The 23710-nt window shown below is 45.9% G+C and overlaps 1 protein-coding gene across 3 annotated transcripts in view; it reads left to right on the top strand.

The window, feature by feature from the left end:
• The window catches only part of LOC147700843 (putative DBH-like monooxygenase protein 2), a 434868-nt gene that overhangs the window by 62375 nt on the left and 348783 nt on the right, over nucleotides 1–23710 (top strand). For all 3 annotated transcript variants that reach the window (XM_086929747.1, XM_086929748.1, XM_086929746.1), the window contains exon 5: nucleotides 3104–3268. In XM_086929747.1, coding sequence (XP_086785873.1) covers nucleotides 3104–3268 — 165 coding nt within the window. The remainder of the gene's footprint in view (nucleotides 1–3103; nucleotides 3269–23710) is intronic.

The raw sequence follows: 23710 nt of genomic DNA, 5'->3' as shown, positions 1-23710 counted from the left end.
GGTCTGATGGAATGAAAGGCAGTATCTTAAGCCAAATTTTTAGTAGAAATAAAAGGGGGGGTGATGTCACAAGCTTTTTCTGCCCTAAGAAATTTAACTGGACATCATACAGAAATCCCAAGTTCCTCACTTTAGACACCGGTTCCAGGCAGGCCCTGCCACAAACGGCCACCAAGATTGCTTCCAGATTGGAGGTCCATTTCCAAACTACATGACCTCCATTTTACCTGTATTTAATTTGAGGTAATTCTTATGCATTCATTCCATATTGTGCTCAAGACAACTGTGGAATCTATACCACCACGGTATCTATACTTGAGGAAATGGAAATAACAATCTGAGTGTCGTCGGCATATGATACCAACAAAAAACCGTGAGCCCTAATTAGTTTGGCCAGGGATGTGACATAGATGTTAAATAATGTTGGCGACAGTACTGAGCCTTCGGGACTCCACAGGGGAGAGAAAACCTCTCAGATTTGAAGTTGTCCCAGCACACATTATGTCCCCTGGAAGTCAGAAACATGGTGAGAAGAGTTAGAGCGGCCTCTTTTATTCCTATTGCCTTTAGCCGCTGCATGTGTACTGTATGATTCACAGTATCAAACACGGCTGATAGGTCAAGTAGGATCAGGATGGCTCTACCTCCACCATCAATCAGCATGCAGATTTTTTCTGTGGCCATGATTAAAGCTGACTCTGTGGAGTCATGTGTCTGGAAGCCATGTTGATTGGAATCTAGGTGGTCATTGGCATCAAGGTAACCAGTTAAAACTAGGTTAATAGCTTTCTCAAGGATTTTGTGGCCATGGGTAGACAGGTAATCGGACGGTAGTTCGCCAACTCAGATGGGTCAAGGGAGGGTTTCGTTAGGATGGGTCTAATACAGGCTTTTTTCCAGGAAGCAAGGAAGATTCCTGTCCTAAATAATGACATTGTTCAGAAGTGGGGTTAGTAGAGTACTAATCTTACGCAAACTCGGATGTATTATTTTGGGAGGACAGGGATCTGTCGGGACCCTGATTTTGTGGCTAATAGCAAATCGTTGACTTTGTTCTAAGTTTAAAGTGAAAAACTGCTCAACTGGCCATCCCTAATAGAGGAGTAAAGATCCTCCATTGATTGTAAACAAGAGGTGGTGGGGGCAGGGATCCTCCCAGCCAGTTCATCATATATCGTTTGAACCTTAGACTGGAAGAAGTTGGCCATTTTATTGGAGAGAGGTTGATCAGGAGCCAATTGATTCTCCTGTATATTGGACAAGGCAGTGACAGTCTTAAAAAGTTCTCTTGAGGTTTTTTTTGCTGCCTCGATTTTACTTGTGTAATAAATCTTTTTTGAACTTTTGATAGTTCCTTGTATTCAGTTAGTGCAAGTTTGTAGGTAGCTTTACCTTGCTCGCTATATTCTGTCGTCCATGCATGCTCTGAGCGTCTACACTTAGATTTTAGAAGTTTAGGCTCAGTTATACCAGGGGGCAGAAAATGTGTTTCTCTGCTGTTTAATTGTTCTTTGTGGGGCAACTGGTTCATGGATGACCTAATCCAATTTTCTTAATTGTCAGCCGCCTTATTGGTGTCTGCCACTAGGACAGGTATACTATTATCATGTATTTCTATTAAAGCGTCTTTCTGATATTACACCAAAATCTTACATTGGTGGGGGGGCAGGTTTTGTCCTGAGTGAGTTGATTATTCAGACTGAGTAGTTTGAAGAGAATCGCCATATGATCAGTTCAGGTTACAGGCAATACTTTGTTCACCGTAATTGGGATTGTGAGGAACGATCCTATCCAGCATATGACAGCCCTTGTGTGTGGGTTCTGAGACTCTCTGTGTCAGTCCAAAACCGTCCAGATTGTCTAGTAAAGTGGAAGTATCTGCATTTTTGTCACACTCTAAATGGAAATTAAAATGCCCCAGTATAATATTTGAAATAATAAATTATATTCAAAAGGTAGTCAATGGATCAGAAATACAAATACAATAAAGGGGCACTTAGAAAGTATAAGACCAAAGTTACAAAAACTGAGCTGAAATCAGGATGTTAAGCTAAAGTGTCTCCACTCCGTACAGAACATAGATATTGCTACAAATATGTATCTAACAATGTAACTTTGCACCAATGTGAATTGTGATTCAAAAGTAAGCCATGGGCAGATAGGTCAATTCCTGGTAAGTACTAGACCAAGCTTTGGTCAGACAGGAATCATCTCACTAATAGATTTGCCTCCAACAGAAGTCATGGTGGGCCATTGAGCAAGGAAGAAATTATCCCTGGCTCAGGTTTGAAGTACTCAGTGAAAGTAGGTTAAGATGAAGGCGGAACCACACTAGTGTTAATGACCAAAGCAACACGGGTGCATACAAATTTGTGAATGTCCGACCATACCGATTTAAAGGGCAACCAGAGATTATGTAGATGTTTGTCATTTAGGTTCAATGTATGTGAATTTATCCCATGTGAATATCTTGAAATACTGACAAGGTTCCTGCGGTTGTGGACCCCATGTAAATGAAGTCTTAGTTAAAATCTGATAAATCGCAAGTATACCTTAATGTATTTATTCTATGTATATTCAAATATGTTGTATCTTGAATGTTATTACCTGATAAATCTAAATACATACCAAATTGCTCATCCTCTCGCTGACAAAGTTTACATACACATTTTTTACTCACAATATGTGTCTCACTTGTCAATGTGCATTTTTACCTCTCAAGCATGTACACTTGAGTCAAATGTGTTGATTTGTACAAATTCTTGCACTAGTCCCCTTTTCCCTCTGGCATTCACTGTGCAAAATAGGATACCTCCTAATGTGCAAATATCTAGACTCTTATTTTAAACGTGCGGGAATGAGTCTAGATGTAAGCAAATTGGATAACAGTCTCCCTGGATTAAATTCAAGAGAATTTAAAAACAGGTGTTGAAATGAAAATTATTCCCATGTTAAATATTAGAAATTTTACCTGAATCCTTGCTCTGCTTTTCATTATATTGAGTGCAATATTTCTGCTCCTGCAACATTTCCCTCCTATTTTAGCACAGGAAACTAAATGTACTTTCTATAACTTCTTTTCTGTTCTGTGATCCCCTCACAGTTTGATTCAATCATACAAGACAACAACAAAAATCTGGTTCATCACATCCTGGTCTACGGCTGTCCAAACTCCACCAACGTCAACATTGCACCTGGCATATGTATGACCAATCCTGACTTTTTTGCTTGTTATGAGGTGATTGTTGGATGGGCCGTTGGAGGCAAGGTAAGTCAATGAATGAACAACTGGGCTTGTCCAGAGTTTGTGGTCACAGTTACACGCACCATTGAGTACTGAAGGTATTCTATCATGGAGGCAGGCAATTCTAAGGCATCTATAACTCAGACTCTCTATGCACTGTTGGTGCTACAGGTTAGCTTTCCATGTTGCTCAACAATCACTTCCATTTTGATGAAACATCTTTTATTTTTTGCCTCAGAAAAATTTCTCTTGTAACTCAAAGTTCACCTCCTGTCTTGTAGCCTCTATTGCTAAACTGTAACATGCCCCTTTTCTCATCTCTCACCTCCTGTTTTGTTCCACCCACCAAGCAACAAAGCCCCCCGAGAGCTATTTTACAGGATTAATCAGACGCAGAACTGATTGAAAAGGCTAAACTCCGGGTGCGGAAGAGTAGAGACATAGGAAAAGGCAAATAAAGGATAGGACAATCTAAGAGCAAATGTTTGATCTGTGCCACAGTGTGAAAAGACAAAAGGAAAACATAAAAATGCAATGACTGATATTAAACGTTCACACAAACAGCACCATATGAACTATGAATCAGGAGGGAAGCTATACAATTGCAGAAATGACTGAGTATTCTCTTTTATGTGTTCTTTAAGCCAATGTGAATTCCCCTTTTACCAGGACAACTGTAGCTCAAAATGATGACTTACGTACACTAATGTTGAAAACACATGTGCAAAAAAACTAAATGAAATCACTAAAGACACAAGTCATACAGAGAGGGAAGAAAAGATATAAGGTAAAAAGAGGGAAATGTCAAAAAACATGAATAGGAGAAGGAAAGTAGGTTCATGAAGTGGAGAAATTCAATCAATCAAAGCATTTATATAGCGCGCTACTCACCCGGGGGGTCTCGAGGCACTTGGGGAGAGGGGGGGGGGTCCGTTACTGCTCGAACAGCCAGGTCTTGAGCTGTTTCCTGAAGGCGAGGTGATCTTGAGTCCGGCGGAGGTGGGTCGGGAGGGAGTTCCACGTCTTGGCGGCCAGGTAGGAGAAGGACCTTCCTCCTGTGGTAGCCCTTCGGATGCGGGGGGCAGCGGCGAGGGCGTGGTTGGTCGAACGGAGCTGGCGTGTGGGAGTGTAGAAGCTGAGGCGGCTGTTGAGGTATCTTGGGCCATGGTTGTGGAGGGCTTTGTGTGCGTGGGTTAGGAGTCGGAACGTGATTCTCTTGTTGACCGGGAGCCAGTGCAGGCCTCTCAGGTGTCCGGAGAGGTGGCTGTGTCGGGGGATGTCGAGGATGAGTCTTGCTGAGGCGTTCTGGATCTGCTGGAGTCTCTTCTGGAGTTTGGCCGTGGTACCGGCGTAGAGGGCGTTGCCGTAGTCCAGTCGGCTGGTGACGAGGGCCTGGGTGACCATCTTCCTGGTCTCGGTAGGGATCCACCGGAAGATCTTACGTAGCATGCGCAGGATGTTGAAGCACGAGGAGGAGACGGCGTTGACTTGTCTGGTCATGGAGAGGGAGGAGTCCAGGATGAATCCCAGGTTGTGTGCGTGGTCTGTCGGTGTGGGTGCGTTGCCCAGGGCGGGGGGCCACCAGGAGTCGTCCCAGGCAGATGGTGATGAGCCTGGGATCAGGACCTCCGTCTTGTCTGAGTTCAGTTTCAGGCGGCTGTTCTTCATCCACTCGGCTACGTCTTTCATCCCACCGTGTAGGTTGGCTCTGGCGTGGAGGGGTCGTTGGTGAGGGAGAGGATCAGCTGGGTGTCGTCGGATTAAGAGATGATGTTGAGGTTGTGCTGGCATGCGATGGCTGCGAGGGGGCTCATGTAGACATTGAAGAGGGTGGGGCTGAGCGAGGAGCCTTGAGGAACGCCGCAGATGACTTCGGTGGCTTCTGATTTGAACGGGGGGAGGCGGACTCTCTGTGTCCTTCCGGCGAGGAAGGAGATGATCCATTCGAGTGCCTTCTCTTGGAACCCGATGTTGCTGAGGCGCTGCACCAGGGTGCGGTGGCAGACAGTGTCGAATGCTGCGGAGAGGTCCAGAAGGATGAGGGCTGCAGTCTCCCTGTTGTCGAGCAGGGCACGGATGTCATCGGTGGCTGCGATCAGGGCGGTCTCGGTGCTGTGGTTGGCCCGGAAGCCAGACTGCGAGAGGTCGAGGGATCCGTTCGTCTCGAGGAAGGTGGCAAGCTGCTTGTTGACGGTCTTCTCGATGACTTTGGCTGGGAATGGGAGGAGCGAGATGGGCCGGTAGTTTTTGAGCTCGGTGGGGTCCGCTGATGGTTTCTTCAGTAGCGCGCTGAGTTCGGCGTGCTTCCATTTCTCCGGGAAGGTGGTGGTGTCGAAGGAGGCGTTGATGATGTCCTGCAGGTAGGGTGCGATGACGGAGTCGGCCTTGTTGAAGACGTGGTGTGGGCAGGGGTCGGTTGGAGATCCGGAGTGTATGGAGTTCATCGTGCGTTAGGTTTCTTCGGTGTTGATCGAGGTCCTGGCACGGAGGGTGGGGGTGGGGGGTGCCGGTGTGGTCGTGGGGTGCGTCGGCTGTGCGCTGAAGCTGTTGTGTATGTCTGCGATCTTGTTGTGGAAGTAGGAGGCGAGGGAATTGCAGAGGTCTTGCGAAGGGGTGATGTCGTTGTTTTCGGCACTGGGGTTGGAGAGCTCTTTGACGATGTTGAAGAGTTCCTTGCTGTTGTGAGCGTTGTTGTCCAGTCATTCCTTGAAAGCGGTTTTCTTGGTGGTGTGGATCAGTTGGTGGTGTTTTCGAGTGGCAAGCTTGATGGTGGTCATGTTGTCTGGTGTAGGGTTTCTGCGCCAGGTTTTCTCGAGGGCTTGGCAGTTCTTCTTGGAGCTCTTGAGTTCGTCGGTGAACCATGGTGGTTTCTTACTGCCGGATCTGCTGGGCGGGATTCTCAGCGGGGCGAGGTCGTCCGCGCAGTTGCTGATCCATTTTGTGAGATTGTTGGCGGCCTGGCTGGGGTTCGCTGAGCTGGCGGGGGGGTCCTGGCTCAGGGATGTGGCAAGCTGGTCGGCTGTGATCTTGTTCCAGCTTCTGCGTGCGACCTGTTGCTGGTGGTGGTGGATCGTGTTCTTTCGGAAGCTGAAGTGGACGCAGCTGTGGTCCGTCCAATGGAGTCCGGTAGCGTGGCTGAAGGCGATGTCCTTGCTGGAGGAGAAGACGGGGTCGAGTGTGTGTCCGGCGTAGTGGGTGGGGGTGGTCACCAGTTGCTTGAGTCCGAGGTTTGCCAGGTTGTCCAGCAGGGTGGTGGTGTTGCGGTCGTTATTGTTCTCCAGGTGGAAGGTGAGGTCCCCGAGGAGGATGTAGTCGGTGGAGGGTAGGGCGTGCAGGCTGATGAAGTCGGCGATGTCTTCGCTGAATTGTGTGCGCGGTCCCAGGGGTCTGTAGATGAGGGTGCCTCTGAGGGTGGTCTTGGGGTCGGTGTGGATCTGGAAGTGCATGTGTTCGGTGGCTTTGAGGGTGTCGTCGGTGGTGGTCGTGATGCGGATGGTGTTCTTGTGGACTATGGCGATGCCTCCTCCAATCTGGTTGGTGCGATCCCTTCGGGTGATCTTGTATCCGTCCGGGATGGCGATGGCGATGTCGGGAGCTGAGGTGGCATTCATCCAGGTTTCCATGAGGAAGGCGACGTCTGGAGATGTGGTGTCGAGGAGGCTCCAGAGTTGGACGGCGTGTCTGTGGAGGACGGAGCGAGTGTTGAGTAGGATGCACTTCAGGTGGTTGCTGTTGGTGCTCGGCTTGGTGGGTGCGGTGCAGGTCCGGATGCAGGTGAACTTGCAGGAATGGCAGCTGAAGGGTCCGTGGGTGCGTCTCGGGGTGGCTCGGTAGCAGCCAGGGATCCGGCCGGTGTTGAGTGCAATGATTTCGGTGGCGTCGTAGGTCCGGCGGGTGGGCTGGCGTCTGCGGGGGCCAGGGGGTCTGGCGCTGGGCGCGGTCCAGGCACGGACGGGTGCAGACAGGCTTACCTTTGGCGCACCTTCGGCGCTCAATCGGTGCTCCCGCTGCGCGCGTCCGCTGCGCGGTCGCTCTTGGGGCGTCATAAGTAAGGAGCCGGGAGGGCGGGTCAGCTGGGTGGCGGGAGCGGGGCGGCGAATGGGCTGGTGGTGGGCGAGGCCGCAGGGAGGCAGCGGCGGGAACTCTGGACGGCGGGCTCTACCAGGGGGCAAGCGTGGCAGCAGGAGGGGAGATCCGGGCGGCCCAGCGGCGGCTGGGTCGCACTCCAAGCAGCAGGAGACAGCGGCCGGCGTGGGAGGCAGGAGGAGTGACCCGGCCTCGTCAAAGTAGAAAGAGAGCAAATGGGGAAAATAGGAAAGAAGATTATCAACAATGTTTAAAAAACAGACAACTGTAAGTAGAGCAAGATGGGCCACATATACATTTGCAGTTGAGACTTTTCTAATAATCAAAATAACATAATCAAAGAATAGGGAATAACTCAAACCTTTAATCTTTTACTTCTAAACTGAATGAAACAACGGCTTGACCTTGAGTGCAGAGCAACAGATACAGATTCAATTGGTACAAAAGTGTTAGGTCAGGAACCTATTCCAAAGAAAACTAGTGAGACTAGTGAGTCTTGGGATGTTACTGAGATAACAGCTACAGGATTGGCTTGAGTTGGCAATGATTATAAAGAGAAGAACCTGGTATTCCTTAGCATTACCCTGATCCAGGTTCTGCTGGGATACATAGCCATTGCTTGTACCTGATTTCCTCAACCATCAATGCTCATGTTGCTCACTATTCACTTTCCCTCCTGTTTAAATATTCATCAGCTAAAATTACACATAGCATCGCAACCATAAAGCAAGGCAAGTAAGGGCATAGCTCATAGAGCTAACTCCTACAGGCAGTATTTACTTATGTAGGAGGCACAGCCGCATCACTAAAATTTGGGTTCCCTTCATCGCCAGAATTCGATAGGTGGTGCACCACTTTTCTTGGAATGCTAGCTTGGCCTACACAGCTGGCATTAGGTTGCCTCTATGTGTTTCAGTCAATATATTTGCCCCACACTGTGACCAAGTCAATTTGCCAATCTGCAGGATACAGTGTATATAGGACATGCATCTGATAATTGGAACACAGTAAGATGAGTAACAGTTGTACATCTTTCAAGGTCTTGAAAGATCAGCATTGTATTCTCATGTCCACTCACAGGAAATGTTTTGTAGATTCCCATCAAGACCCAGCAGATCTGTACCAGAGTGGAGGGATAAACATTCAGTGTTGACGGGGGTGATGCCCATTCCACTATAGCCAAAACCTCCAAGGCGACATCATTCCTGATGTATGTCATAATAAAAGGAGAGGGGAAGCGAGTATCTTAGGAAGTGATTTTGTAAATATGATCTCGCCGGGCCCTTCAGATTTTCTATGGTTCCTATCCCAGACCTCACCCAATTTGGAGATCCCAATACAGTCCCAGTCTTTAAATCTATCCAGGGACTCCAATTGTGAAAACTAGAGCCCTGCCAAAGAGGGTTTCCCTTGTGAACCGGCCTCCTAAGCATATCCACCTAAGGTCCCTATGCCCCTCTTGCAGGTTGGCCTTCATGACAGAAGGTAGCAGCGAGTTTAGAACTCCAGGTTTGATTCTGTAATGTGCAACGGCCATTCAAACGGACCCAGTTCCCACCTGTGTGCTGGGTCATTGGCCGTACTAAAATGAAAGTTGTTATCAGTGACAGGCTGGGCCGTCCAATAATAAAGCTGCATGGTGTATAATATCTGCTCCACTATTGTAGACCAATTGCAAGCTCTTAGCAAAGGCTACCCTTGATTGTTTGCCTGCACACAGGAAATTTCTTACCAGTTGAAATACCCTGTTAAAGAAGCTGGCTGGCATATTGTATAGTTCTGGAGTGCATAAAGCATCCTTGGCAGTGCAATCATTTTAAATAACATAGCTTTATCCAACAGGGAGAGGGAGGGTGTGTGAGTTACAAAAGATGTTGCAAAGTGCATGGGGCATGGTGAGTATATTGTAGTCCCAGCACAACTGTGAGCTCAGCAAGAACTGCACATCCAGGTGTTTAAGATTGTCAAGTTTGACTCACTGCTGGGACTGCTACACCATTGCCTGGGATCCACTCTGCACCAAGATCAATATTGATTAGTCCCAGTTGACCACAATGCCTGAGGTCCCTCTGTATAGGGAAAATATGTTTTCAGAGCTATAACAAACCTTTGACCTTTGGCGTTTTCATTGGATTTCAATTTTTTTTTAAATTTAATAAAAATGTGTTGCAAATCGCAGAGTCTAGCATCGCAAGTGGAGAGTTGTTATGTGGAGTGACATACAACACATTGGAGGAGAGTGTTGTAAAGTCTATTGTCATAGACTGGAGTATTGTAGATTGGAATTGAGTGGAGTAGAGTACAGTGTAGTAGCATGTCATACAGTGTAGTAAAGTGTTCTATAGTGTAGTGGCATGGTGTTTCATATAGTGGAGTCAAGTATTGTAGACTGGAGCAGCAAGTTGCACAGTGGAATGGCATGTCAAAAAGTGGAGTAGGGTGTTGTAAACTGTCATAGAGTGGAGTAGAGCGTTTTAGAGTGGAGTAGGGTGAAGTAGTACATCATAAAGTAGAGTATCATCAAGTAGAGTGTTATAGAGTACAATGTGGGAGGGTGTAGTAGAGTTGGAGTGCTATGTCATTTAGTGGAGTGGTGTATTGTGGAGAGAATTTGAGTGTCGTGGCGTCGTGTCATATAGTGTAGTACAGTGGAACAAAATGGATGGGCATGGAGGCGAGTACAGTATAATAGAGTGTAGTACAGTGTTGTAGAGTGGAATTGCATACAGTGGAGTAGAGTAGAGCAGCGTAGAGCTGAATATGGTACAGTGACGTAGAGTGGGATAAAATGTAGTGAAATGGTGTATACTAGAGTGGAGTTACACTGGAGTGGAGTAGTGTAGAATAGAGTAAAGTGTTATAGAGTGGAGCGGCGTGTTGTGGACTGCAGTGGTGTGGAGTGCAGTAGAGTGGAGTGGCGTACTATACATTCTAGTAAAGTGTCATAAATCAGAGTGTTGTGTTGCATAGTAGAGCATAGTGAGGTGTCTTAAAGTATTGGAAAATGATATAGGCTAAAGTAGAGTACAGCTACAGAAAGTCTAGTTGATTTTTGAAGAGTGGAATGGTGTAGAGTACAATGTTGTTGAGCGTGCTACAGTGGATTGACATATATTGTTATATAGTACAATGGCATTGAGTGGCGTACAGTGGAATGGCGTACAGTAGAGTTGTGAAGTAGAGTGGAGTACTGTGTCAGACAAAGAGTTGAATACAGTGAACCCTGAACTGCAATCTTACCTCCAAAATTTTGATATGATCCCTCTCCAAGAAATAGTAAATAATACTGTTAAAAGAGAATCACTCATACAAGACAAAGCTGCCCTGATAGAGCACACTTATGGCTGGTTCACCATACAGTCCTACAGTAAGGCGTCACCCCAAGCCTATCTCCACACAAGCTTCTCTAGAACCATCAAGGATAAGTTCTTGGAACTGCACCTAGGCATATTACAATCTGCATAACATATGCCCCCGTGGCTATGCCCTCCGAAGCCAGTAATCTGCTGATTATGCGGGGAGGGAGAGGATGACATAGTGCACCTGCTAACCATATGCAGGATTCTGTCACAGGAGAGTTTGTGGTAAATTTAATTACCTGGTACTGAATTTCTATGCGGTAAAGTCAATAAGAATAACTCATAATAAATAAGAGGCAAAATCCGTGATATTTGAGGTTTCTCAAAAAGGGTTTTTATTCCTTAAAAAGGAATTGGGTGATTAGCATATTGGCTCGAGCCAAGGTGGCATACCGTTCCGTCACCACGCAGGTTCGGGAAGGGACAGACTGACAGAGTCAATGGTAATATGCGAGTATGCAAGTATGCGACAATACATTATTGACAGGCATTCATATATATAGTCAATGCATTACAGTAAAGGCATATGCAGGAGGCGTAACAGCTGAGAGGAGAGATAAGAAAGCATGTACGTAATACAAAAAGGCGTTACAATAGGCGTGCATGAAGGCGTGAACAAGAACGTCATTTAACATGATGTCACAAGTAGGCGGATCCATGAGTGAATCCGGCAGTGTCAGCAGAAATACATGGCAGAGATGCGCGCGCAGCAGTATGACGTGTAATGTACGTGTAACTTGAGGGGTGAAGGGGGACTTGACATTTAGCCCTACATGTGGAGACAGATGTCTAGATGTCAGATCAACCTAATCCCAAATCGTATCTAATATCTCATATTTAAGGAACTGTATTATCTGGAAGGAAAAGGTCTCTCGGACAAGAGGCTATTCTATACTGACTGTGAGTGTGTGTATGAGCGTCTACGTGTCTGCATGAGATGCGAGGGGTGCGAGGGAGGGCATGGGCCTACCATGGAAACAGTGCTATGAATTACTTGCATGGAGACAGTGAGGCCGAGCCCTTTGCTCTGCAGCTGGAAGGATGTTGACATGAAACTACTAGACAGGAATGTATTTTCGAGGAGTGGAGCAGATAATTCGAAGGTTGAATACAGTCTTGGCAGGCAACAGGCTGAGCCAAGCACCGTTAGCCGCACAAGGAGTAAGGCAGAGGTCACGGGTACAGATGCAAGCCCAGGTTTGAGATTCAGAGTCAGAAGGCAGAAAGGGCTCGAAGGCAGAATTCAGGGCCTACTTCGCCAGAGCTGAAAAACGTGTAAAGTACACTACATAAAGACGTTGGCATGGCATATTTAGGAACGGACTATTTGACCCATTCATGGTGGATCTGAAAGAGGACATTTTAACGTTGGACGCAAATGTATTTGCGTCTTCATAGCTTGAAGGGGAGGGAACATACATGTACTTGTAGCGTGTACACGGAGTCGTTGGGGTCTAAGATAGGGGACACAATCGATCACAAAATTTATATTACCTCATTCCCTCCTTGTCCCCTACGGACCCTTCATGATATATCGATCTGCATGAATCGATCAATCTGTTCATGTAACATCATTTGCTCTTCTTTCTTCTTTTGACGTTTTGAATGGGAATTTGAATGCGGAATACATGATGTGGCGCACAGGCCGCAAATCGCCGGTCCACATTGTAAACACAGGCAGCAACTGAATACTACGAGAAGGCCAATGCCTAGGAAGGATAAGATCTTCCATCCCCAAGCGGTCAACGTTGTCCAGAACCAACCGGACCAAGTCCAGGTGCCTGGATTCTGATGTATCAGACTTGCAATTTTATGGAGACGTGTTATAGCTTTATATACCGTTGGCGCGTTTTCTGGAATGAAAACACAGCAACTTGACCCGATGACCTTACGAGCTCCACCCCTATCAGCTAGGATGACGTCAATGACGAGACGATTTTGAAGAACAACAACCCGCATGGCAGACTGTTCCTCTGTTAAGTTACCTAGAGCGGAAGTAGCTTCATTCACTACTGCTTCAAGGGTTCTAGTTAATCTACGTATCAGTTTACTATTAGAAACAGTACCTATGTAGGGGAAGAAACCTTTATTGAAGTCTGTGTATTGCTCCCATGCCGTTTCAGTGTAGTCGACAATCGGGAGATCTCTTCGGAGTCTATTGTTTACAAGATTGGTATTTCTGTGATAATCAGGAGGAGCTAGAAAAACAGGGGGCAGAAGGAATGCAATGTAACAGGTACCATCCCAATCTGGAGACAAACGTATGTATGCGGTATGGCCACAGACAAAGTAGGAATGACGAGTAGCTCTAAACGTGGATTTGCCTTGATCACTGAATTCGATCACAGTAGTACATTTACTATGACCTAAGTGTACGGAACCATTCTTTCTGATACATAATTCACCTTTGACTGGTAACACTGACATAGCAGGCAATACTGGTGCGGCTTCGGATTCAACAGTTAGAATCATGAGGTTAATTGTGTAATTACCTAACCCATATACTTCATTTTCTAGATCAGTTCCTGTTCTAGTGGGAAGTCCCTTCTTGTCAGGGTAACAGACTTCAAGTAGAACTAAGTTCAGGTTTCCCCAAACCCAATTCCCATTGTAAACAGCAATGTCAGAATCTAGGGAATTAATCAATCTAAACCATGCCCCACAGGAGCCATTGTGAGTGAACGGGTACGGAAAGAGGGGCAGAACTCCCTTGTATTTCTGGTAGGGAGGGAGTCAGCCACATATCCAGCAGTTTGTAGCATTGTTAGTCTGATGGGAGTGATGTAACATACTAATAAATGTGTTGTTGCGCAGCGCAAGTCTGTAAGACAATTCATGGGGAGGTAATTCGCTAAAAGAATGTTCGGCAGTGACATTGTAAGCAGATTGTGCACGCTTGAAAATAGGGTAGTACATGTGCAATAATATACTGGCAGCAATAATAAGAAGGCTTAAAAAAAACATAATCAATAGTGTCACTATACAGTGACTACGAAGTGATTTACAATATGCGCCTTTCTTGAGTTGTCTCTGTCTATCTCTCTCTCTATCTCGGTCTAGGGGATACATGTCAGAAACTAATTTAACCGATTCACCTAGGGGAGGACTTAAACAATTAAACTGTCTGACTTACTAGACCGTAACTTTAGTCTATATTCTTCGGAGGCGGTTTTCTCAACCAGGGGGAGTTTTGAGTCAGTATGTGGAGGAGGGCAGGGCTTAGAGTCCAAGTCCGAAGGAAGTCCGTGAAACTTTTTGATGTGGCTCGAGTGCAGCCATCCTTTTCTGCCCTCCAATTTAACAGCCGTCCTTGTCGTCAGAAGAACCAACTTCGGGGTCTGCCAGCGGGGCTCCAGTGGACTTCTCCGGTCAAAGTTCCGCACGAACACAAAATCGCCAGGGACCACTTCATGGGGCTTCACCTCGGTGTTGTCGGGAAAGGCTGCAGCTACCTGTGAACGACAAGATTGCAGTGCAGACATCAAGGAGGCAAGGTAATCTGTCAGCATAACGCAATCAACATCTGTGATTTTACGAGGTATAGGCGTCCCCCACATATTTGGTGGCCTACCGAAGACCACTTCATACGGGGATAGCCCGGTTCGAGAGTGCGCAACCATCCTCATATAGAAAAGGGCAACTGGCAAGGCTACTATCCAGTCAACGCCTTTCTCTCTACATATTTTTGAAAGTCGGATCTTTAGAGTCTGATTATGGCGCTCCACGAGACCTGCTGCCTCGGGATGCCGGACACAGTGGAACTTCCACTGATACCCTAACAGGAGTGTTATGTGTTTCACAAGCTCGGATGAGAATGGCTGACCATTATCTGAGTACACGATACGGGGCAAACCATACCGTGGGAAGAACTCGCGAACCAGCTGCTTAGCAGTGGTCGGAGCAGTGTAATCTGGGACTGGATATGCTTCTGTCCATCGGGAAAGTGCACATACGACTACGAGGACATACTTGAATCCTCGACAACGTTCCATCTGGATATAATCCATCTGGAGGACTTCAAAAGGGTGATCGGGAGGCTGAAATCCACCTTTCTCTACAGGAATGCTTTTACCTGGATTGAACTGACAACAAATCATGCAAGTACGCACTTTTTGTTTCGCTGCGGCTCGTAAGTTCTTATTGTACCATATGTGTTGAATGCTATCTAGCATTGCCTTTTCTCCTAGGTGTGCTGGGCTATGTATAGTGTTAATGATGACTTGAACCATAGAATCGGGGAGAAACCATGTAGATTTTCCCTTCGTCATCCATCCCTGATCTGTTTGGATCCCTCCTAGTTCAGTCCACTTCTTGATTTCATCTGGTGTGGCATGTGTCTGTATGTCAATTACATCATGTGGGGGATCCTTGACTGTCATGCAGTGTGATGGTGTCGGAACTATTGTCTTTGTCAAGTCAGTTGCATGCATTCGATTCTGGGCAGTTTGCTTAGCTGTTCGGTCTGCCAGGTCGTTACCCTGGGAGATCGTATCGGTGACCTTTGTATGTACCTTACACTTCATAATAGATATCGCAGTAGGTAGATGTATTGCATCTAACAAGGCTTGAATGAGGGGACCGTGTTGAATGTTGGCACCGTGAGAAGTCAAGTAACCACTCTCTCGCCAGAGGACTCCGAAATCGTGAACGACTCCGAATGCATAACGTGAATCAGTGTATATGTTAACTCTTTTATTTTTGGCTTGAATACAGGCTTGTGTCAGAGCGACGAGCTCTGCTGCTTGAGCTGACAGGGTGTCGATACAATTTGTTTCTATAACTTCGGTGTCTGTCGTGACTGCGTAAGCTGCCACTAATTCTCCTGTACCTGTTCTCATACATGAACCATCCACATAAAGTGTCAGGTCTGGGTCTGGTAATGGGACATCTGTCAAGTCTTGTCTGGGTTTCGTCGTAATAGTGATGACTTCGATACAATCATGCTTCAGTGGGTCTACACCACTTAATGGCAAAAGTGTGGCAGGATTCAATGTGCTGCAGCGTCTGATTTCTATGAGTGGTTGAAACAATGTCAATTCATAACCTGTCAGTCTTGCTATGGTCAAGTGTTGGGTCTGTGTACGATTTAAAAGAACTTCCACGGAATGTGGAACTTGTACTGTCAATTGATGTCCTAATACTATGGAATCGCTCTGTCTGATTGCTAAAGCTGTCGCTGCGACTGATTTCAAACATGCAGGTAAAGCTTGGGCTACTGGATCAAATGTGCTAGAAAAGTAAGCACACGGTTTGTGCGAACCTGCTTGTTCCTGAGTGAGGACTGACAAGGCAGTACCTTCACGTTCTGTGACAAAAAGTGTAAAAGGCTTACTGTAACATGGTGTTGCTAAAACCGGTGCTTGACATAAGGCTTTCTTTAAGTCTTCAAAAGCTTGTGTATGTTCCTGAGTCCAAGGGAGGACAGTCGATGTCGCTGCCTCCTGAGTTGTCAACTGAATGAGTGGCTTTGCTAGAAATGCATATTGGGGAATCCATTGTCTGCAGTACGAGGTGAGGCCTATGAAAGCCCGCACCTCCTTTTGTGTTTTCGGTGGTGACATGTTTACAATTAACTGGATGCGATCTGGAGTGAGCTGTCTCCCCACTTTGGACAGCAAGTGACCCAGGTACACAACTTGCTGAACACAGAATTGCAGCTTTGAAGGGGAAACCTTGTGCCCCTTGTCAGCCAGGAAATTTAAAACCGTCAGTGATGCTGTTTCACATTCGGGTTCGCTTCGTGCGGTGATCAGTAGATCATCGACATACTGGAGTAGGGCGGTGTTAACAGGCATGTGGATACTGTCAAGTTGTCTTTTCAGTGCTTGGCTATAGATGCTGGGGCTTTCTGTGAATCCTTGAGGTGCGCGTGAAAATTTGAAACTTCGTCCATTTAAACTGAATCCGAACAAGTATTGGCTTTCTGGATCAATTGGGACGCTAAAGAAGGCGTTCTTGAGGTCAATTACAGTAAAGAACGTCACTTCTGAATCAATAGCTGTCAGTAATGAAGAGATATCTGGAACCACAGGATACTGTGGTACAATGCATTTATTCAATTCGCGCAGATCAATAACTAATCGATAAACAGGTGGTGCATTTGGATCAGTACGTTTAAGAAATGGAATAATAGGAGAATTACATACATTGGAGTCTGTTTCCACGACCACTCCTTGTGCAATGAGCTCGTCAATTATTCTCAGTAAAGCCACTACAGCATCTGGGGGCAACTTGTATTGTCGAATTCGTGGTAATACCACTCCTGCTTTGAGTGTGACTCGATATGGTGTAATGTGCATACAACCTACATCAGTGGGGCCTTGCGCCCACAAGTGTGCAGGTACACTCTGTAACCGGGGATCCATGTCTCTTAATACATAATGGCCTTTAAAATCTCGCAAGAATAATCGTACTCCTTCCGGAGAACAGCATTTAATAGCTCCTAGAGCTTTCAGTGTCTTTATACCTAACAAGTTTTCTGGACATGCTTTTGTAAGCAATAAATCTGTAGTCCGTGTCAAAGGACCAACTGCAAGGGGAAGTGGCTGTGATACTTCATTAATAATAGGCTTTCCTGAAAATCCAAGGGAAACATTCTGTGAGCCTGAGAGGGGTGCCCCTGGAATCTCATTGTGACTGATTGTGGTCCTGCTTGCCCCTGTGTCAATTAAAAACTTTCTGTCTTTTCCTAACACTTGACTGTGTACATAAGGACCCTCTTGATCTACAGGAACTTCAATAAGGGGCAAGCCAAACTCCCTCTCTAGGCTGTTTCATGTGTACCGCTGATAATCGGGGTAGTCATTCTGTGCATACTGGTACATCTGTTGTGTCGTGTTCTGTGTTGCAGTAATAGGCTGTTGCTGTGGCACTGCTACAGTTTGTGATGAAGCTGGCATAGGCGGAATATGTTGTATATTCTGTGGTACTTGTTGCTGGGCCTGATCTTGTCTAGGTACGCGCGGTCTCTCCTTGGTCTTACCCGTGGAGATATTGTGTTTCAGAACTGCACAATCGTTTACATAATGACCTGGCTGTTTACAATAGTTACATGTCCCTTTAACAGGAGCCGTCGAATTACTGGGCTGGGTCGCACCCTTTTTGTGACCATCAGCAGGAACTGACTGGGCAACTAACATTTTCATTTTCGTGTCTTTCATACGTCTTTGTTCATGTTCTTGTTCTTCTCTAATTCTATTCTGGTGGTACTGTAACATTTGTAACATTTGTGAAGGGGTGTTAGCTTGCCAAGTGCTTTCGACTTTCAGTACTCTGTTCTTAACCTGGGGCAGTGAATTCTCGACTAATTTCGTTACAAAAAGGTGTGGATATGATTCGCTGCTTGGTTTCAGGCCGCTATTAATACCAAAACATTTCTCAAATCGAGTATAAAAATCACTAGTGTCTTCATCGGGTTTCTGTTTACAGGCTGAGATTGCACCCCAATCTTCCTTTTTCGTACTTAATAAACGTGGCAACACTTGTACTAACAATCCTGGTAATGCTTTAACCTTATCCCCAAGCCCTTGGCCTGGAATTCTAGTATTTTCTTCGTTTTCTAATGCAGTCCAATCAATCTTTGCATTTCCCACTTCCCATTCTTTTTCTTTAAGTTTCTCATAAATACCAGGAGGCAGTAATACTTTCAATATCTTCATAAGGTCGGGATAAGTATAGTCACCCATGAGTAACATGTCTTTTATTTCACGGTGAAAACCTGCGGGATCTTTATCATGGCTAGGTACCAGTTTCTTCATTTCCAATAATTCTATTTTGGTTATGGGTGTGAACACAAACACACGTATACAAGTGTATTATCGGTATTCTGGACTGGGTGCACTTCACGTAACGGATTCTGTCTATCCATTTAATATATTTTTCTTTACATGGAATGTGCTGAATCAGATTGTGGACATAGAAAGGCACTATATCTGTGCCGATGTTCTAGAATTACCTTAATTAGATCGGTACCTAGACCTCTCCACTTATTCATGAGTAGTTCTGCTAATATATCAGGCAGGGGGCCTGGATCGGAATGTTGGCTTCTATACAATAGAAGTAGGTGTTGTATCATGTATGTACCAGCTAAACGCTGTTCACTTGGTGTCATGTTCAGAAATGTGTGTTCTAACGCATCATCACTATATTTCTCGGGACTGTCAGCCCATTGTACTGCTGACCTCGCTAATTCTTGTTCATCCATAGAATCTAGTACATGGTACCCCATTCGTTCTCGGAGTCTGTTATCAGTAGCTTGAAATAAGTGTTCAGGAGTTCTTGGGTTACACATGGCTTCTTGAAAAATTCTTTTACTTTCTGGACGCACTGGGCGCATTGAATTATTAAAAGGTCTTCCTTTACCTACATACGCTATCGTTTCTCTAACTGGTAGTTGTGCTTGTCCTGTAGCTTCTTCTGGTTGCTCCTCTTCTGAGGACTCTAACTTGTCTGATTCATTTTCTGGTTCTAACTGTCTTGTTTCATGTATTTTTATTACTACGCTTCTGATTCTTTGATACATGTTTTTTATACAATTCTGTTTATCATGGCTCCCGTCTGCTATATTCTGACCCCATCTATGAAGTGCTTTCATTTCCTCCGGGTCCATCCCCGGCCTATCTTGTTCTCTTATTAAACAGTTTATAAAAAACCGTAATATCTTGGCTTGAGTGTCAACTTTCTGGTGAGCCATGGCTTCCTTAATACTTTCAGGTCCTTGCCCTGTTTGGACAAAATGATATATTCTGTCTAGATGTTCAACCATTCCGGGTATGGTCAACAAAAAGTTGGTGACCCGTCTTAGTCGTACTGATGCTAGTATTAATCTATCATCATTTCTACCAGGTACTGGGTCATATCTACAATCCCCGAGTCGTTCTTTTATTATATCAAAATCGGCTGATCGAGGTGTACGTTGTTGTGCTAGATCCCTGTAAGTCAATCTATGTACTTGTGGTGGTGTCTGGAAACCTATCGCCCCTCCGGACGCGCCTCCTGAGGCACTGGCTCCGAAGGGGTTGTTCGGGTGAAAAGTGGGAGGAATGGGTGCGGGAAGAGCTGGAAGAACGGGAGGAAGACCAGGAGGGACATTCGGAATGGGAGGAAGAGGTGGAGGAGTAGCTTGTCGCGGGGGTAGGGGCTGATTGTCTCGGGGTCGAGCGCCGCCAGTAGGAGGTGTGCGCGGCGGTGCGGCATTAGCATATGCGGGCGCTACATCATCTAGATAGGAAGAAAGGAAAATGTCCTTCGCGGTTTTGGGATGCATTTTAGTCGGGAGCATGGGAGGTGGTAGATCTTTTGGTATTTCCGGAGTGGCCTTAGGTAAACCTTCGGTCAGGAGAGGATACATACCATTCCTAAGGGTGTTTAGTTGTCTGTCTACTTGTTCTATTTTTACTCGGATACCTTCCTCAACTAATACGTTTTCTTGGGCCTTGTCTGAATCCTCTTTCCTCTTCTCTTCTTTTCTAAGTGCTTTTTCTGTACGCCTATGCGATTCTTTATGCCATAATTCGATGGCATCCTTCTGTGACTGTCTGGCTTTCTTTTTCCGTAATGCTTCTTCTACTCTTATGATGCAATCTGAATCCCATGTCCCTGCAGCGGGCCATCTCTGATTCTCTGCTAGATCTTTAGTGTAGTCCACCCATAAATCGAGAAATAAAACGGCATCCAGGCCGTGCTTGTGGTACATAAAGTACCCTGGAGTGTCCCTAGGTGGAATAGGAACAGCTTCCTCGAGTATCCCTTTTCTAGTCTTTATCTGTCTCAATTTGGAGAATAACGGCATCTTAAAAATCTGGCTACTTGGTGCTTACTCAGATATGAACACAATTAACACAATAATCACAATAATGACGATTCGAACAATCACTCATACCACGACATTTTGGGACACAATTAGAACATTTTAAGATGAACAATAACAATTAGAAAGTAACTCGCTAACTGCATAATACTAGATACACTGTTCAACAGTGCAGACTGGATATACTGCTAAACAGTACAGATACACTGTCTAAAACAGTGCAGACCAGGTCTGTGTACCCAAACCTGTCTTGACCGGCACAACCTAATGCGCACGTCTTGATGCGTCCCCAGCAACGGTACTCACCGGGAAGCACGGAAACAGAAGGCCTCGGAAACTCTGGACTGGATTCGGACTGGATTCGGACTCGACTCGTGACGCAGATACTTCAGAACTTCGGAACCTGGTGGGCCTCCGTATACCTCGGATCTTGCTCTCTCAGCTAGGCTCTGGTCGGGATCCTCCGCACTTCTCACCGCCTCGTCTGGGTGTCGATCGCGGCCTCAGTCACCTCCGTTGGCCTGAGGGAGATACAGGAAATCCTGCGGGTACGCGTAGTTTCCGTCCGGCTGTGGCAGGGGACTAAGCCTGCAAAGCACCTCCGGTGGGTGAGATGGGGGAGGGGTCCCTATTCGGGCGCCAATTATGTGGTAAATTTAATTACCTGGTACTGAATTTCTATGCGGTAAAGTCAATAAGAATAACTCATAATAAATAAGAGGCAAAATCCGTGATATTTGAGGTTTCTCAAAAAGGGTTTTTATTCCTTAAAAAGGAATTGGGTGATTAGCATATTGGCTCGAGCCAAGGTGGCATACCGTTCCGTCACCACGCAGGTTCGGGAAGGGACAGACTGACAGAGTCAATGGTAATATGCGAGTATGCAAGTATGCGACAATACATTATTGACAGGCATTCATATATATAGTCAATGCATTACAGTAAAGGCATATGCAGGAGGCGTAACAGCTGAGAGGAGAGATAAGAAAGCATGTACGTAATACAAAAAGGCGTTACAATAGGCGTGTATGAAGGCGTGAACAAGAACGTCATTTAACATGATGTCACAAGTAGGCGGATCCATGAGTGAATCCGGCAGTGTCAGCAGAAATACATGGCAGAGATGCGCGCGCAGCAGTATGACGTGTAATGTACGTGTAACTTGAGGGGTGAAGGGGGACTTGACATTTAGCCCTACATGTGGAGACAGATGTCTGGATGTCAGATCAACCTAATCCCAAATCGTATCTAATATCTCATATTTAAGGAACTGTATTATCTGGAAGGAAAAGGTCTCTCGGACAAGAGGCTATTCTATACTGACTGTGAGTGCGTGTATGAGCGTCTACGTGTCTGCATGAGATGCGAGGGGTGCGAGGGAGGGCATGGGCCTACCATGGAAACAGTGCTATGAATTACTTGCATGGAGACAGTGAGGCCGAGCCCTTTGCTCTGCAGCTGGAAGGATGTTCACATGAAACTACTAGACAGGAATGTATTTTCGAGGAGTGGAGCAGATAATTCGAAGGTTGAATACAGTCTTGGCAGACAACAGGCTGAGCCAAGCACCGTTAGCCGCACAAGGAGTAAGGCAGAGGTCACGGGTACAGATGCAAGCCCAGGTTTGAGATTCAGAGTCAGAAGGCAGAAAGGGCTCGATGGCAGAATTCAGGGCCTACTTCGCCAGAGCTGAAAAACGTGTAAAGTACACTACATAAAGACGTTGGCATGGCATATTTAGGAACGGACTATTTGACCCATTCATGGTGGATCTGAAAGAGGACATGTTAACGTTGGACGCAAATGTATTTGCGTCTTCATAGCTTGAAGGGGAGGGAACATACATGTACTTGTAGCATGTACACGGAGTCGTTGGGGTCTAAGATAGGGGACACAATCGATCACAAAATTTATATTACCTCAAGTTGGACCCTCCTTAGACCACTCTTTAATAAGAAACACATTTAGCCTTGCAGACAATTGGTGCTAGTAAGCTTTTCCGGCGAGGATGTCCAATTAAGCTGACGCTTGGTGAAATTCCTATCCGCCGCTGAACTGTGCAGCTAGTCGACGGTAATGCAGCCGAGTGGATCATAGTATCCTGACCCAAACTTCCTAATACGCTGATTGCGCTGCTGCCTTAATGAGAACTTCCCGGTACAAAAGGGGGTGGTGATGGATGGAGCATCTGAACCATTCAAACACTCACACCCAGTCAACAGATCTCGGTTTAATCCATCACCGTTTTTTAGCCACTCTGCCACCCCAGTTCAGACATGGCCATATGCAAATCAGTATGACTCTGTGCCTCATGGGAACAGTCCAGCCCGAACTGCCAAGCCATGCCTTCCAAGGACCGGAAACAAGCTTCCTAGAACCGGTTTCTGGCATTCCAGCCGTCTTCAGCCAGGCTTGCTTGAATCCAGTGGCAAAGTGAGCAAGGGACTCACGTCTGAGCATTCCCTGCCAACTTATGGTGATCAAAGCGGTACAAAAGGGGGTGGTGATGGACCGAGCATCTGAACCGATCAAACACTCACACCCAGTCAACAGATCTGGGTTTAATCCATCACCGTTCTTTAGCCCACTCTGCCACCCCAGTTCAGACATGGCCATATGCAAATCAGTCCTACCCTGTGCCTCATGGGAACAGTCCAGCCCGAACAGCCAAGCCATGCCTTCCCTGGACCGGAAACAAGCTTCCGACAAGGTACAGATGGTTCTGATGCTCCGTCCATCACCACCCCATTTTGTACCGCTTTGTTTGCCATAAGTTGGCAGTGTCATCAGTGATGTCATTTGAGATGTCATGAGTGATGTTACTGACCATGTCATGAGTGATGTAATATGTGACGTCATCAGCAGTGGCGGTCGCGCGAGTTACAGTTAGCTGAACTAACTATAACGGGGGAATTTCAAAGGTTTTGTATGAGTGAAATGTCCAGCTAACTATAACATGTGTGAAACCTATGATTTTTTCAATGAATTTGCAAGGTTTTTTAAAAGCTAATTCCTAACTATAACGTGTGTAAAACCTACGTTTTTTTTCAGTGAATTTGCAAGGTTTTTTAAATGCTAATTCCTAACTATGACATGTGTGAAACCTATGGTTTTTTCAGTGAATTTCCAAGGTTTTTTCAATGCTAATTTCTAACTATACTGTGTGTTGTAAAATTGTGGTCGAATGTGCGCATGGTTTCATCTCTCTTGATA

The sequence above is a fragment of the Lissotriton vulgaris genome, chromosome 7 (genome assembly GCF_964263255.1).
Source record: "Lissotriton vulgaris chromosome 7, aLisVul1.2, whole genome shotgun sequence".
NCBI classification, from domain to species: Eukaryota; Metazoa; Chordata; class Amphibia; order Caudata; family Salamandridae; genus Lissotriton; species Lissotriton vulgaris.
Note: the sequence above shows the minus strand (reverse complement) of the source record. Positions and strands in the feature narration are given on the sequence as shown.